General features: G+C 56.1%; 1 protein-coding gene across 2 annotated transcripts in view; it reads left to right on the top strand.

Annotated features, from left to right (window-relative positions):
- Positions 1 to 633: 633 nt before the first annotated feature.
- The window catches only part of RBPMS2 (RNA binding protein, mRNA processing factor 2), a 28259-nt gene continuing 13493 nt past the window's right edge, over positions 634 to 15399 (top strand). For both annotated transcript variants that reach the window (XM_060095249.1, XM_060095250.1), the window contains exons 1-2: positions 634 to 988; positions 1584 to 1701. In XM_060095249.1, coding sequence (XP_059951232.1) covers positions 888 to 988; positions 1584 to 1701 — 219 coding nt within the window. In that variant the 5' untranslated portion in view covers positions 634 to 887. The remainder of the gene's footprint in view (positions 989 to 1583; positions 1702 to 15399) is intronic.

Consider the following 15399-nt stretch of genomic DNA (forward strand, 5'->3'; position numbering starts at 1 on the left):
TGCCCCAGGGCTCGAGGGCGCGGACCGGGGCGCTGGGGAGGAGCCCAGTCCTCGAGCAGCTCCGCGGGGCTCAGAGCTGCTGCGCTTTAAGTACGACCAGACGTGGGCGCGGGCTTTTACAAGGTGGCGTCAGGGGTCGGGCCCAGTTGGCGCGGGTTTTCAAGTCTGAGGAAAGCCCAACACGGGACCACGCCCTTGAGACCCGCGGAGGGGAGTCACCACAGCCCCGCCCAAGCCTCGGGCTCTGAAGAGGAGGAGGGGAAAAGGTGTGTGTGTGTGTGTGTGTGTGTGTGTGTGTGTGTGTGTGTGTGTGTGTGTGTGTGTGTGTGTGTGTGTGTGTGTGTGTGTGTGTGTGTGTGTGTGTGTGTGTGTGTGTGTGTGTGTGTGTGTGTGTGTGTGTGTGTGTGTGTGTGTCTTTAAGCCGAGGGAGGAGAGGACCCCAGAAGCTGGGGGTGGAGGGCACGAATGAAACCTTCTCGGTCATTCGAGGTGCACACCCTCCCCTCACGCCTCCAGGGGCTAATAACCATTTGGATCCTCAACACTCGTGTCCCCGCCCAGGGGAATTTGAGATCTAAGTCCCACCCTCTGGGCTGAAAGCCTGAGGCCAGAGAGGGGAAGTGATTTCCTCAAGGTCGCGCAGCAAACGGCGCCCCGCCGAGGAAGCCCAGGTGTCCGGCTCGCCTCGGCCATCAACCCCAGAACCGAGCCCCCAACAGCCCTACGCTGGGAGGGAGGAAGCAGAGGGTGGACGGGGACTGGATGGCTGGATTTGGGGGTGAAATTGCGCCGGACACCCTATAACCCCAGATCAAAGTACAAGGGGGAGACTCCTTCCTGAAGCCGACCACCCAGGAGTCCCGCTTCGGGCGCCCCCTCGGGTGGGGATGATGAGGGACAAGAGAGCGCGGGATACTCGGCACCCAGTCCTACCTCCGGCGGGCTGGGACGGCGCGGTGTGCGCGGCCCCTTTAAGAAAGTTCGCTGGGTGAGTTCATCAAAGTTTAAAAACTCTCCGTGGAGAAGGGAAAGGGGAAACAGAGAGGGAGAGAAAGGACGAGGGAGAGAAGGGAAAAGCCCCACCGGAGACTGGCGCGCCGCGGCCCGGGCCGGGGCGAGCCCGCAGCGGGCGGCGGGGATTGGCTGCGCGTTCCCCCGGAGACCGCGGAGAGGGAGGGGGAGGGGGCTGGCCGGGCCCCAGCTGAGGCCGGTTCCGGCCCCCGCCCCCCGCCGCCGCCCGGCGCCCGCCCCCTCCCCCGGCGCCCGCCCCCCGCCGCCGCCGCCGCCGCCGCCGCCGCCGCCACGGGCGCACTCGCGGGTCGCAGTGAAAAGGCGGAGGCGGCGGCCGCTCCGGCTCGGCTCCGGTTCCCAGTGCCTCCCCCGCCGCACCCCCTCCCCGCCTCCTGCACCCGCCAAACTTGATGTGACCCCAGCCCGACGCTGCGGCTGCCCCTCTCACCGCCCCGCGCGCTCCCCACCGCCACCCAGCCCCTCACCCCCGGAGCGCACCGCTCACCTCGCCCCTTCCCACCTCCTCGCCGGGGCCGGGCGCCGCGCTAGCCCTCCGCGTTCCCTTCCCCTAGCCACCCCCACCCCACCCCCCGCACCATGAGCAACCTGAAGCCGGACGGCGAGCACGGCACCAGCACGGGCACCGGCACCGGCACGGGCTCGGGCTCCAGCGGCACCCTGGAGGAGGAGGTGGGTCTGCGCCCCCGGGACTTGTTGGGTGAAGTACACGCGGAGGTGGGCGGGGGACGGGGCGCGCGGGACGCCGCGCGCGATCTGGCAGTCGCTCCCGGCGCCTTTCCGCCGTTGCCCTTCGGCCGGGGAGGAGCAGCCCGTGTCCGGCGGGCGGGGGCGTGCGGCCTGGACTACCCCGCCGGGCGGGCATTGTCTCCCCGCCCTCCCAGGCTCGGGGCCGGCCGTGCGCCGGCGGCCGTCAGTGCGTCCCGCGGTGGGCGAGCTGCGCCGTGTCCGCCCCACGCCTGCTGCCCGCGCGTCCTTCGTTCTCCACTCCGCCCCGCTCGCTGCCCTCTTCCGAGGCGCTCCTCCCGCGTGGCCGGGACTCCCGCCTTGGCTGGGAGGAACTGAGCGGGATTAGCACGGCGGGCGGGCGGCACCCACACTCCCTTGTACTTTCCGCCCTGACCCCTCCCCGTGACCTTGGAGGTCTGGGCTGGCCGCGCGGCACCTTGGTTCGCTAGAGTTGTAGTCATGGGGGTAGACGGCTTTCTTCACGGCCCCAGAGCTTGGGCTTTGGCAAAGATGTCAGCTGACTGAGTTGGGAAGGAGATGCCTAAAGACACTCAGTTCCCAGTTCTCGTCTCTCGGGTTTTGCCGTGGCCGACAAGCCAGGACCCCAAAGCTGGCCCTAGTGGGATTCTGCTAGGAATGTCCACCGGCCATGTGCTAAGAGGAGGGAGTCTGGGGCGGCTTCGTGCAATCACCAACAGCTGGGTGGTTAATTGGATGTGGCAAAATCCGGGAGGGTGTGTGTGTGTGGGGGGTGGATATAGCCTTAAGCTTATCAGTGAATGGAGACCAGAAGCTCGGCCCGAAGAGACAAAAACTGGTGTGGAAAGGGGGCAGCCTTCGCAGCTCTCTCTCTGAAGGGGCCTCTGCTGTGTCACTCTAGGGCCAAGAGACCCTAGACCCTTCCTGCCGCGCCCTGGCATGCTCTTGCCCAGGAAACCAAGGGCCAGTTATCCACCCTGAGCTCCCTTCCCCTTGGTCTGGGGGAGAAACCGCAGAGCCCCTGATGGGGGCTGGCTTTGCTGCCTCCCTCCTATCCAGTGGCGGGTGCCCGCCCGCCGTGCTATAGGTTTGGTGCAGAATGGCGGCACTGGCCCACGGGCTGGGCTGGGCTCCTCACTGTGGGAGGGATGGTGGGAGGGTCACACTGCCAGTTCCCACTCAGCAATTCAGAGGCCTGCTGCCAGCCCCAGTCCACCAATGGCATGACAGCTTGAGAATCTAGGTCTAGATCCCGCTTTCTGTGGGGAAGGAAAGGAGGAATCTACAACCCTTCACTCTGAAGAGTGGCGAAGGAAGGCCTGACATATGTCCACGAGTGTGGTGTGGGCTCTAGTGGGCTGGGGTTCTTTTGGCTCCTAAAGTCCTTGTCCTTCTTGGACCTTGATGCTGACAGGCCCTTGGCTTTGGGGACCCCATCCTGACTCTACCTGGTGGTTCAGAATCTCCCCTGAGAGTTGGGGGAGGCTGACAGGGTTGCTAGTGTGTGTGTGGTCTCTGCTGAAATTGAGGGAGGGAAGCCCTCTCCTGTGAAGCTGGGCAAGGACCCAGAACCACTTCTGCTAGAGGGTTGACTTCAGCAGGGACTTACCTCGCCGAAGAGACCCTCAGACCCACCCGTTTGAAATGGGAAGGGTGAACCACGTGGCCAGTCTAAAGTCTTGGAGGAATCGTTTGAGGTATTGGTCACTTTTTTCTAACTAGCTTTTTGAGAGAGAGGGCAGAATCATCAAGAAGTGGAATCCCTGCTCTCCCTCCTTGTGGGCAGAGGTGGGCTACAGCCCTGTAGTGCTTCAGGGAGTTCAGTGCAACTGGTGCTGGGGAGGGTGGGGAGCATGGGCTCCTGTTTAACAGAGGTCTAAGACTAAGGGCCCCAGTGATTTCTTGGAGCCCAGCGTCTGCTCTGGTCAGGTAAGCACAAGAATCGGCCCCTTCTCCTCATTAGCTTTCTGAACAGTGGGCCAAAAGCTCTTCAGCCAGGGTTCCATCTTGGATTGGTGGTTTGAGCAGGAACTAGACTTATTCTCTTTAGCTTAGATGCCCCCTAGGTAGGCAGTTCTGCAACCCCCAAGAGCCACCATTGGGGAAATCCGCATTAGCAGTGGTGGTTTACTCTCATGGTTTACCCAGGCTGGCTCTTGGAGATTGGCTAAAGCAAACCTAGGAAGCCAAGGAAGAAGTTAGAGGTCAGCCCTCCCTGAGATGCGGCTGAGTAGGAGGTGGTTAGACCAGTAGGGATGGAAAAGGCATTCCAAGAAGAGGGAATAGCATGTATAAAAGTGGGGGGTGGATTGTGGAGCCACATGGCTTGTTTGGGTGACTACCAGGAATTTGCTATGTTGCAGTAATATTGGAGGCCACGTTATGAACAGCCTGAGATCATGCAGGCTTGGGACGAAATTGGCATTTTTCTGCTACTTGAGAAGATGTGTTTGAAAACTTCTAACCCTTTAACCCTTTGAAAGCTAAGGAGGGCAGCGAGGAGTTAAGGGGAACAGCTACGTGTCCCTTTCAATCTAGAGGCCATACCCCCCACCCCGAGGTGCGTCTTGGCTGGTGCCTGAGCTCCAGAAGGTGAGGCAGTACAGCACCTGAGCCCTGCTCAGGGCAGGCTTGCCTCTGCTGTTGCCCAATCCCAGATTCAAGCATCTCCTGTCTTAGTGATTCTTGAGAGATGGCTGGAGAGTTACAGTGTTTCTGGGGAAGGGTATATGTGGTTTGAAAGAATATTTTATTTTGAAAATGGAGACATATTTTAATACAAGGCAGTGTTAAGTTACAGTAATGACTCGTTGGGGGCCCCCTGAGAGGAGGGTGGTGTTTGGAATCTTGGGGTGGGGAGTGGGGTTCAAGTTTCTAAGAGTTAAAGAAGTTTTATGCCAACCTAATGGTAAGCTCTAGAAAGGCAGGGATTAACGGTAGCTAAGGGAGCTACAGCTTGACCTGAGCTTCTTGGCCCCTCACTGCCCTCCGTCCCCATCTTTGCCTGTCCATGGCATCCACCAAGGCTGGACCAAGATCGCTTCTTGCACATCTGGTACCCCAGGGTCCATCATGTGTCCTCTAGGGGTCTCTGAGGATCTAGCTAGGTCCCTGGCCCCTGGCAGGATGGCCAAGGTTAGCACTCAAATGAGTGAAGGAATTTCAGGGTCCAGTGTGTGACTTGGGCACTGCCCCTTTTCTCTGCCATCAGAAATATTTGACAGAATCTGGGACATCTTGGTGCTCTGTCTGCAGACTTTTTTTTGGTATAAGGGGAGGGAGGCATCTATGCTTCCAGGCTTTTACCTGGAAACAGGACCCAAGTAGGTAGATCCAGACAGATTCTGATAGATCAGACTCCCCTCCTCCCTGGGGGTTGTTGTGGATGTGTCTTCTCTGCTCAAATAACCTAATAGTAAGGCTGTACTATGCGTAGTAAACCCATACATAGTCTTTGTACCAGGTATTGTTTTGAGCACTTTACCGTTTTAACTCATTTAACTTCCACAACAGCACTGTGAAGTACTTATTACTACTTTATAAGTGAGGAAACTGAGACACAGAGAGGTTAAATAACTTTCATGTAGCTAATAACTGGGTAGGTTGGGGTTTGGACCCAGAGTTTGCTCTTAACAACATACTATACCCACTGTTCTGTTTTATATTGGGGGGTTTGGATGAGACTTGGGGGTGGGGAGGGGAGAGGATCTGCAACTCAAGTTTTTTAGGGCTGAGCTTTAGGTGATGACAGGGTCCCAAGTAGAAGCTCAGTGACTGGCTCCAGGCTAGTTCTCTTTGGGTTGGTGGCATCCCAAGACTGGATGGTGGGAGCTGTCAGCCCCTGCAGGAGGAGCATTTTATCACAGATAATGTTTAGAATTGTTATTGCATGGTGATAAAAACCAGAACAAGTGAATTCTCTACAGACAGTACATCCCCCTTGTAGCCTGGGCTGGGGCTGACTGCCTTCACACCCCACCACCACCCTTGATTCCCTGGTGCTTTGGGCATCTTAACTAAAAAAATGGTACTTACTCTAAAGTGACTGCCTGTCGTTTTGGGGGGCCATTCTCTTGGGTCTCCTTATCTCCTCCTTCCTTGTAAGTGGGCAGCCTGGCTAGTTTGCCCCAGTAAGAACCAACTTTTAAATATCATTCAGTGTTTGGACATTCTGATTTCTCATCTCCATCTCTGGGGTGGGGCTGGGGGAGGAGTCTGGCGAGTACTGTAACTAGAGGCAACACATGAACTGCGGGATGCTTTGCTCTGCTTTCATGCTCTCCACCCATTTATCCCACTGGTTCTCCAGACAGTCCTGAGAGGTAGAGGAGAGGAGTCCTCCCACCTGCCCTGAGTGCTAAGCTCCTGGTCCAAGGCCACCCACCTCTGGTTACCCAGACCTGAGCTAGAGTGCTAGGTTCTGGCAGCACCTGAGCAGCCTCTGCTCAGCCATTGATTTTGGGTAGCAGCAACATATTTTTTGCAGTACGCGGACCTCTCACTGTGGTGGCCTCTCCTGTTGCGGAGCACAGGCTCCGGGTGCGCAGGCTCAGCGGCCATGGCTCACGGTCCCAGCCGCTCCGTGGCATGTGGGATCTTCCCGGACCGGGGCACGAACCCGTGTCCCCTGCATCAGCAGGCGGACTCTCAACCACTGCGCCACCAGGGAAGCCCAGCAGAAACATACGATGCCTTGTCAGTTCCTCTGCCGTCCCCTGACCATGGCTGCCTCAGAGGGGTCCTCACACCCCAGGCAAAGCTGTGAGGGCGTGGGGCAGAGCCCATCTCCCACACTTCAGAAACCATGCTGCTGTGAGGTGGGAACTGCAGACAACCCACGAAGCTTCCTTTGCCGAACCCCATCTACTGCCTGCCCAGGGACCAGCACGGCCTCCTTGCTTTCTGCTTTTTTCTCTATTCCGTCCTTGGATGGAAAGAATAAGATTACCTGAGGCTAGACAGATGGCAAGATCGTTGGGTCCTCCATTCCTGAAGAGTCCACTGGTGGATCCATCCATGCCAGGCGCCTCCAGAATATAGTAGGAGCTGGGTGTAGTGGGAGGGTCTGCCTTGGCCCATCTGTCATGGCCTTCAGTCATTTACAGCCTACTGAGGAAAGGCTCTTGGCTGTCACAAGTCATCAAGGCCACCCGTATAGTTCTGAACAGGCCTAGGACCCTCAGGGAGAAAGGGCAGGGTCTGACCTGGACGACCCCATGGTATGAGTGTCAGGGGTCCCTACCTCCGTGTTTTTTTTTGTTTTTTGTTTTTTGGGTTTTTTTTGCGGTATGCGGGCCTCTCACTGTTGTGGCCTCTCCCATTGCGGAGCACAGGCTCCGGACGCGCAGGCTCAGCGGCCATGGCTCACGGGCCCAGCCGCTCCGCAGCATGTGGGGTCCTCCCGACCGGGGCACGAACCCGTGTCCCCTGCATTGGCAGGCGGACTCTCAACCACTGTGCCACCAGGGAAGCCCCCACCTCCTTTTTGTGGTTAGCCAACCTACCCCTTCCCAAGTGAGTTTTGGGCTTTAACTGAGAGAGGTCAGAAGAAATTATTGGAATAGGACCTGAGACCAGTTTGGGGAACCTTTGTTGTGATCAAGGCTGTGAAGAGCTTCCACCCAGACTGGTCCCTGTTCTTATGTGTAATTGTAGCCATATGCGGGCACAACTTGGGATGGAGGGGTTCTTCTGTGTTGGTGACAGAGGAGATCTAAACCGGAATCTAAGTCCTAGAAGTAGTTTCCATCCCTGAACAGAGACCCTCTCCCAACAGGAGTGTCCCTTTGGGAAGCATCTCTCGTCAGACTTCATCTGCCTCAGTCAGGTGGTGCACAGGTGTGGCGTGCTCTGCACTTTGTGTTCACGTGCACGGTGCCGTGTGTTCATGTGCACGGTGCCGTGTGTTCACACTGGATTAACATCACATGGTTTAAGGGTTGGAGGTATTGATTTTGGAGCTGGGGAAGTGCTTGGGATTCCCCTAGGACAACGCCTTGAATCTATGGGGTAGCATATAGCAGTGGTGACAACTGCAACCTTTGCCAGCCACAGGGTCAGGCAATAGATTGACATTGGCTGACCACACAGCAGTAGGAGGGACAGGGGAGGCTAATGGCTCAAGAGGGAAGGGAGCCTTGCCCAGAAGCTTCATGCTGGAGACCCTGTGAGCCTGTCTTTCTTTCTTTCTTTTTTTAACATCTTTATTGGAGTATAATTGCTTCACAATGGTGTGTTAGTTTCTGCTGTGTAACAAAGTGGATCAGCTATACATTTACATATATCCCCATATCCCCACCCTCTTGCATCTCCCTCCCACCCTCCCTATCCCACGCCTCTGGGTGGTCACAAAGCACCGAGCTGATCTCCCTGTGCGATGCGGCTGCTTCCCACTAGCTATCTGTTTTACATTTGGTAATGTATGTATGTCCATGCCACTCTCTCACTTTGTCCCAGCTTGAGCCTGTCTTTCTGAGTTGCCTCTGAAAGCCTTGTCCCTGGCTCTGTCTGGAACCAAGTGGAAAGCAGGCCGCCCACCCCACCCCCACCCTGCCTCCAGGCAGCCTAGTCGCAAGGAGTCTGCATAGCACAATTCACGCTATTTGGTTGGGTTCCCTAATGAGGTGGAGCGCAGGGCTCGCAGCAGGCTTTGACCAGGTGTGTTCCCAAGATGTGAAGCCTTCCCTTCCTGGGGGTAGAAGTAGCTTGCAGTATAAGGTCCGAAGCCTTATTTAATCCAGCTTAGTTCCTCCCGCCCCTGCACACACACAGGTGGAGCTCTAGGGCACATTGCAGGCCCTAAAGGAAGAGCCCCAACTTCCTAGGCAACTTGGACTTGACCCCCAGCTCTGCCAGTGGCTGGCCAGGCACCTAACTCCTGAGCTGGTTTCCTCAACTGTAAAATGGGCCTGTACCACTCTGCCTGTTACCTCAGAGGCCTGTCAGGCTCACACGCCCGATGGTAGGTGTGAAAGAAGTGGAAACTACAAAGTGCTGCCCAGCGTGGGGCCTTAGAGCCAAGCCCTGATAATGTGATTTGGGGCTGGAATTAGCAGGGGCAGGGGCAGGCAAAACACTGTGGAACAGCCCCTAAACCTGGACTTCTCCCCACCAGGTCAGACCGTGATGACGATGGCGGTGTCCTAGGGGGGCACTGCTTGGAGGGAGACTGGGCGCTGTCCTAGCCTGGGAGCTGAGCAGCCCAGAGCTCCTTGGGGGAAACAGGAGGTGCTGGCGTTCTGGGAGCATGTGTGTTTGTATCTGCTTGCTGTACTGTCTGGCTGTATCTGCTTGCTCTTTTTCCCTGTGTCCTTGTTCAGCCCTTATAAGTCCTGGGTCTGCGGGCCATGTCACCACATTCCATCCACCTCTCGTCAAGTGGCCCCACTGAGAGGGACTTCTTTCCCCCGGGAGGCGTAAGAGCGACCTGCCAGTGCCAAGCCTAAGCACAGGACCCAGGCAGAACCCAGCGCTCACCCCGCCCCCTACATATGTATACAGAAGAAAAAGGCCAGGCCGCTGAGATCTCTGCAGAGGTACAGTGACTTGCTCTGAGGTTTCTGTTTGGCAGCTCCGGTATTGCCCCAGCAGAGAGACCCCTCTCAAACCCCAGGGGTCTGGCTTCTGACATCCTGCTTTCTCACCCTCTCAACCTCTGCCCCTTCTTTACTGCTTTCTTTGCTGTCTTGTGGGCAAAACGAAAGCACTGGAGCTCTGAGCCCATGGAGGACAGTACCCGAGCATGACTCTGAGACTCCATCCCGTTCTCCCACTTCCCTGGTTTCTTGGAAGGTCAGAGTGTGAAGGGCCCTGAGGCGAGTCCACCCCTCCTCTTTATTGCTGAGGCAGTGGTGAAGGCCACGAAGCCACTTGCCTGGCTGGTGGCAGGACTGGGACTTCCATCAGGCTCCTCGACAATTGCTTTGAGGCTCTTTTTCTTTTGTTTCTGTGGCTGGTCTGTTGTCTGAGCAGGAGGCTGAGCCTGAGTCCTGTGTCTTGGTTCTCAATGACCCTTTTCCCCTTGCGGAAGCCAGAGCCGAACTGGGCGTGATGGCTCGTACAAGTTTAAAAAGGACCTTCAGTATCTTTACAGCAGGAAAGCTGCAAGCTTTATATAACGCAGGCTGCAGCTCATAAACTCTCATGATCTGGCTGGTGGGGCGGTAGTGGGACACTGAGATGGGGTGGCTTGGGCTTCTGTTTGCACTCGGGGCTTCCTGGGGCTGTGAGGGGCCCTGCTCTCCCCCCACCCCTTCCCCGCTGCACAAGGCTGCTCTGGGAGTTGGCAGTCTTGTCAGTCTTCCCTTTGACTTCCCTATACCTAACTGTTTAGGACTAGCCATGGGATCATCCAGTGGAACCCCGTACACCCCCGGTCAACCTTCTGCTAAGGACTGTTGCTGCCCTTTTAGCTCAGAAGCTGAAGGTCACTTGTTCTGGGCACCGAAGGCTGACCCCCACTGAGTGGGTTGGTGGTGTGAGACCAAGGTCTGCAAAAGAGCATTGACTTGCGAGCTGGGCACCTGGGGACACTGGGGCTGCTTCTGATATGCTCCGTGACTTCGAGCAACTCACTGGACCTCAGCTAAAAATAAGGTTTCTTCCAGCTCAGATGTTCTGCATTTCGGTTCCTGGAGAGGGCTGGGAATTGGGGAAGGATGTGGGAGGGGCTTATGAGAGGCTTGTTTTTCCCTGTTTGGATTTCCCTCCTCCCCCACCCACTTTTGTAAGGGGTGTTTTCCATCCAGATGATACCAGCAGGGCTCCCCATGCTAAGCAGCGAAGAAGAGGCAGGGTTCAAAGCAAGCGAGTTCCTTGAACATTTTGATGAAGTGGTTGGTTGAAACAGTTCCCTTTCCAGGTTGAATTCTAACTTCAGAGATGTTGGATTGCCACGAAGAATCCATTTTCAAATCATTTTTATCTCTTTGGTACGATGTTTCTATTGCCCAGAGTCAGTTTCTTAGCCTTGTGAGGCAGAGATTCACCTAGAAGGCAGGAGTTGTCTTCTAGTGGGGAGTGTTTCTGGTGGACCGCTGGGATTTATTTGGGGGTGGGGGAAGGGTGGGGATGGCCCTGATGTTTTCCTACCTCAGCATCCTTTGCGCCCCGGACGGGAGGTCCCTGGAGTCCAAGTCCAGGGTGCTGTCTTGGAGAGTACAGGGCTGGGGTTTGGAAGGAGGCTGTGGTTGTCCTTTGGAGTTAAAGCGTAGGGGGTTTAATGTCCATGGACATACGACTGTTTTTGACAGCAGTGTTTACCCCTTCCGTCTCTAATAAAAACTGGTATTTACGGTGCTCATCCTCTGAGCTACAATATCCTGCTGCCACCGTTGCCTGAGAAGTTGAGTGTTCAATTCTCGGTATGAAGGTGGAGAGTGGCCAGGCCCCAGCCTGGGCTGATTGAGTGTGGTGTCCCCCAACTAGGGAGGGAGGGCCTCGTGGTGTGGCCCCTCGGTCCCCACACCCCAGTCCTGTCCCACACGGAGGCTTTCCTCTGGGGGGAACACCCCCTGCCCCGCCTCCCCCCCACAGCTCCCTTTCCTTGACTTCTGCAGGGCCCCCATGTGCTGGGCCCTGTGTGTGCCCAGAGGAGGACAGAGACCTCTAAGCAGCCACAGTTGAGGGAGCTGGCCTTGGCCTGGGGGCACTGGAATGACAGGTGTGCCTGTGCGGGTGTCCAGGCTGAGAGAGATGTCCACCTGGGCTGATGGAAAGAGGTCGAGTCCTGTCTCAAAGCCTTTTAGGCAGAAGCCTGAATTTCTGCTATTAGGCTGATGCCTTGGCTATCACTGTCACCTTGCTCCTGGAGGCTTCTGTTTACTTTCATTTTTTCTGAAGATCTGTAAACAACTGTTGGTTTGTTTGTCTGAAGGAAGATCATTACTGACACACAAACAGGAATGAGTTTGTCAGAGCACCTTCTTCCTACTTCTCTCTAAAAAGTTGTCTTCCCTCTGGGCTGGGGAGGGCTGTAGTTTTCACTGAGGGAAAGGGCTGCACCCCCCGGGGGCTCGGGTCCTCTGTCCTGCTGGGATTACAGAAGGTGCTGGAGAGGCTCCTTGAAGGGGGTGTTACCTCCCCAGGGGCCTCAAGAATAAGGCTGAGGATGGGGCCCACCACTTCCTGTGCCCTTCTCTGCCCCTCCCCGGAGCACTGGGAATGAGATGGGTGGCCTCCCGTGGAGGAGGGAGGAGCAGGGCAAGAGGTCGTTGGGAGCCCCAGGCACTCGAGGCCCAGCAGTAGCTGGAGGGAAAGGGCCCACGATCACACAGCAAATACCTAGCCAACCCCAGGAAGCCTGCCCACCAGTGATAGCCTGTGGTGTGGACTTCCTAGAAGGGGCTGGACTCTCCCACCCTCTTGTTCCCAGCACCCCCAGGGAAGGATAGGCAGAAGGGCTTGCTTGAGGGACGAGCAGCCTCAGGAGTCCCCAAGCTTTGCTGTCCAGGGACACTGTTGTGCTGAAGGCCAGTTTGTTGCCCTAGGCAGGCCTGGCACTGGCTGGGGCCTCCAACGAGGCCAAGTCTGCTCCTGACCATCATGAAGGCTACACACCATGTCTGCGATGTCCTGTATGGGGGACACATCTCTGGCCAAGTTCCTTGTCCATGTTGAATTCGGTGCTTCCAGTGGGTTCCTCAACATGTGTCTTCTCTTACTGGCCTCTAAGGATTCCCCATCCCTTTTTTTTTTTTTTTTGCTGCGCAGCTTGTGGGATCTTTGTTCCCCGACCAGGGATTGACCCCAGGACCATGGCAGTGAAAGCGCCAAGTCCTAACTACTGGACTGCCAGGGAATTCCAGAGGATTCCCTATCCTTTTTCCACCTCTCCCCAGTACCTTCTCCAGCCTGTTCCAAACTTGCCTTCCATCTGTGCCAGGGACATGGCTGTGGTCCAGCACAGTCTGCTGGTACTTGCCATGAAGATGACCATTTTAACAGGACCGTGGTTGCTTTCAATGTTTCAGGGCAGGAGGGAGATATTCTCTTGGGTTGTGTGGACGCTTTTGGAGAAAGAGTGAGTGTATGGAAGAAGGGCCTAGGTAAACAAGTTTGGTTCCTTCTAGCAGCCTGGGATTGTGTGAGCCACCCCTTATGCTTCCTCCAAGTACCTTAAAATAGTTTCATGTTGAATTCTTGTAGTAAACTTGTGGAATAGGCGGTGGGATCTTTGGCTGGTCTTTCCATCTTGACATCAGTGGTGGTTGGTCCCTGAATACTTGTCTGCGCCCAACCTCTCTGCTGAATGTTGCACCCTATTGCTGTGAGGCTGGCACCAGCAAGGGGCATAGGAGGAGTGGTTGCCAGTGTTGGCCTGGGACACAGGACTCACTGGCCAGGCCTTGCAGAAGTAACCACATGTCTCTGTCCCTGCCATCCCTAAGGATCCCGACTGTGCAATTAGATTGCCTTGTCACCTTCCTATTCTGAGCCTCAGTTCCCTCATCAGTATGTATGTATGTATGTATGTATGTATGTATTTATTTATGACTGTGTTGGTTCTTTGTTGCTGCGTGCGGGCTTTCTCTAGTTGCGGCGAGCAGGGGCTACTCTTGGTTGCGGTGTGTGGGCTTCTCATCTTCTCTTGCTGTGGAGCACAGGTTCTAGGCATGCAGGCTCCAGTAGTTGTGGCTCATGGGCTCAGTAGTTGTGGCTCGTGGCCTCTAGAGCGCAGGCTCAGTAGTTGTGGCGCACAGGCTTAGTTGCTCTGTGGCATGTGGGATCTTCCCGGACCAGGGCTCGAAACCTGTGTCCCCTGCACTGGCAGGCGGATCCCTAACCACTGTGCCACCAGGGAAGCCCCCCGTCATCTGTAAAATGAGGGTGTTTAACTAGTTGATCTCCACGGTGCCTTCCACCTCATTCATGGCCTCCCTGGGGAAGAGGAACACTAAAGAATCCAGCGACCGCGTAAGGTTGTCTCACCTGTGTTCCCAGCTCCAGGCTGATCTGGACCTGACCCAGCCTCACTAGGCAACCTTATAACTAAATGGCTTGTGGTACCTGATAGGTGAGGTTTTTGTGCAGGTCAGTGTTGAGATTACGGGACCCTGAAGTGAACAAGCATATGGTTGAGCCTCTCCTGTGTGCTGGGCATAAAGTGTGCTCTTCATCCTGGAGGTAGAGGGTACCCGTGTTGTACAGATAAAGAAGTTGACATTCAGAGAGATGAAGCAGCTTCACCAAGCCATGAATAAAGCTGGGATGCAAACTCCGGTCTAACTAACCAAAGCCTTTCCCATTTATGGCATCACTCTTCCACCCTGGACCACATCCGTTTCTGGCTGAGAGTCCCTTCTTTGGAGGGACTGAGGTGTGTAGAGACAGGGGAGGTCTCAGATGTTGAGCCTGGCTCTAGGCGCCTTGGAGGACAGGAAAGTTTTGAGACTTGTCTCCTATCTCTGGGTTTTAGAGTCCAGGTGAGCTCAGATGGTGGGACCAGTGAAAGACAAGGCGTCCTAAGGGCCCCGGAAGACTTCAGAGGAAGGAAAGAGGGGTGAGGAAATAGAGGGACCTGAGGGATGGATGCCCTTCAGTTAAGGAATGAGAAAGGGGTGGTCTGAGGGGCAGTGTGAGCAGCTGCCATGCCCTGTGTGGGTGCTTCTCGGGGACCCGGAGTCTGTGGGCCGGGGCAGGACCTGATGGAGTTGGAAGTAGCGTGGTGGGTAGGTGGGCTCTGGAAACTCTTGTTCTCTCTACATGTGTCCGGCCAGCCTGCTAAGCTCATACTTCCTGTCACTCCAGCTTTGCCATCATTCTAAACAGGCACCCAGAGAAGGGACTGGCTACTGAACGGATGTGTGACAGCACTTTACCCATCCATGGGGCTAACGAGGCTGCCCAGGTGTGGCTGCCTCTGTCCCCACAGCCAGAAGAATGGCACAGATGGCTGAATCAGTGTTCCTGGGTCTTACCCAGCTTTGCTCCTTGCTGAGCCAGGCTTGCCTGAGCCCTTTCTGGGCTTCAGTTTCCATGTCTGCACAGGGTGTTAGGCAGAGGGCATGTCATCTGCCAGGGTGTCCAGGGTCAAGTAAGAACCAAGGAGAGCATTCAGGTCAGGCTTCCTGTGACTTAGCCTCCCAGCAAAGGGTCTGTGAACTGGCAGACGGGGACCCACCGCCTAACCCATAACTGCCTTGATGTCAGCTTGTTTCCTAAGGAATGACCAGGCACAGGATGCAACCTGTATTGTAGCCTTTAGAATCTAAAAGATGGGAAGCCAGGGAAAAGAGTCATCTGGCCCAGAGAAGGCTGGGAACCAGAATCTGAGCTGGGAATGAGGGAAAGTTCCCCTAATTCACTCCCCTCCCCTCCGCTAAGCAGGAAGCTTTGTGCTGAGAACTTTCTATTTAAGGGGGCCTCTGGGGAGGTCTGGCCAGAAAGGAGCCATTTGAGGAAGGGTTTAAAATTAGCCGGGGTGAAATGGGTGGCCCCTGGGGAGAACTGAGGCAGAGGTTTCTGTGGGCGGCTCTGGCTTTGCATCTTTGACCCAAAGCACGTCCCCTCATCCCAGGGAGGCGGGAGTAGCACTGGTCCAGGCTGATCCAGCAGGGCCCTGGCTGGCTTGTACTCTTTCAGTCCATCTTCTGTGGTGGGCTGGGCGCCCAAGTCCTGGCACCAAAAAGCAAGCATCATCTCTACCAGCCTGGGTGAGTAGTT

The sequence above is a fragment of the Mesoplodon densirostris genome, chromosome 4 (assembly GCF_025265405.1).
Source record: "Mesoplodon densirostris isolate mMesDen1 chromosome 4, mMesDen1 primary haplotype, whole genome shotgun sequence".
Classification (NCBI taxonomy): domain Eukaryota; kingdom Metazoa; phylum Chordata; class Mammalia; order Artiodactyla; family Ziphiidae; genus Mesoplodon; species Mesoplodon densirostris.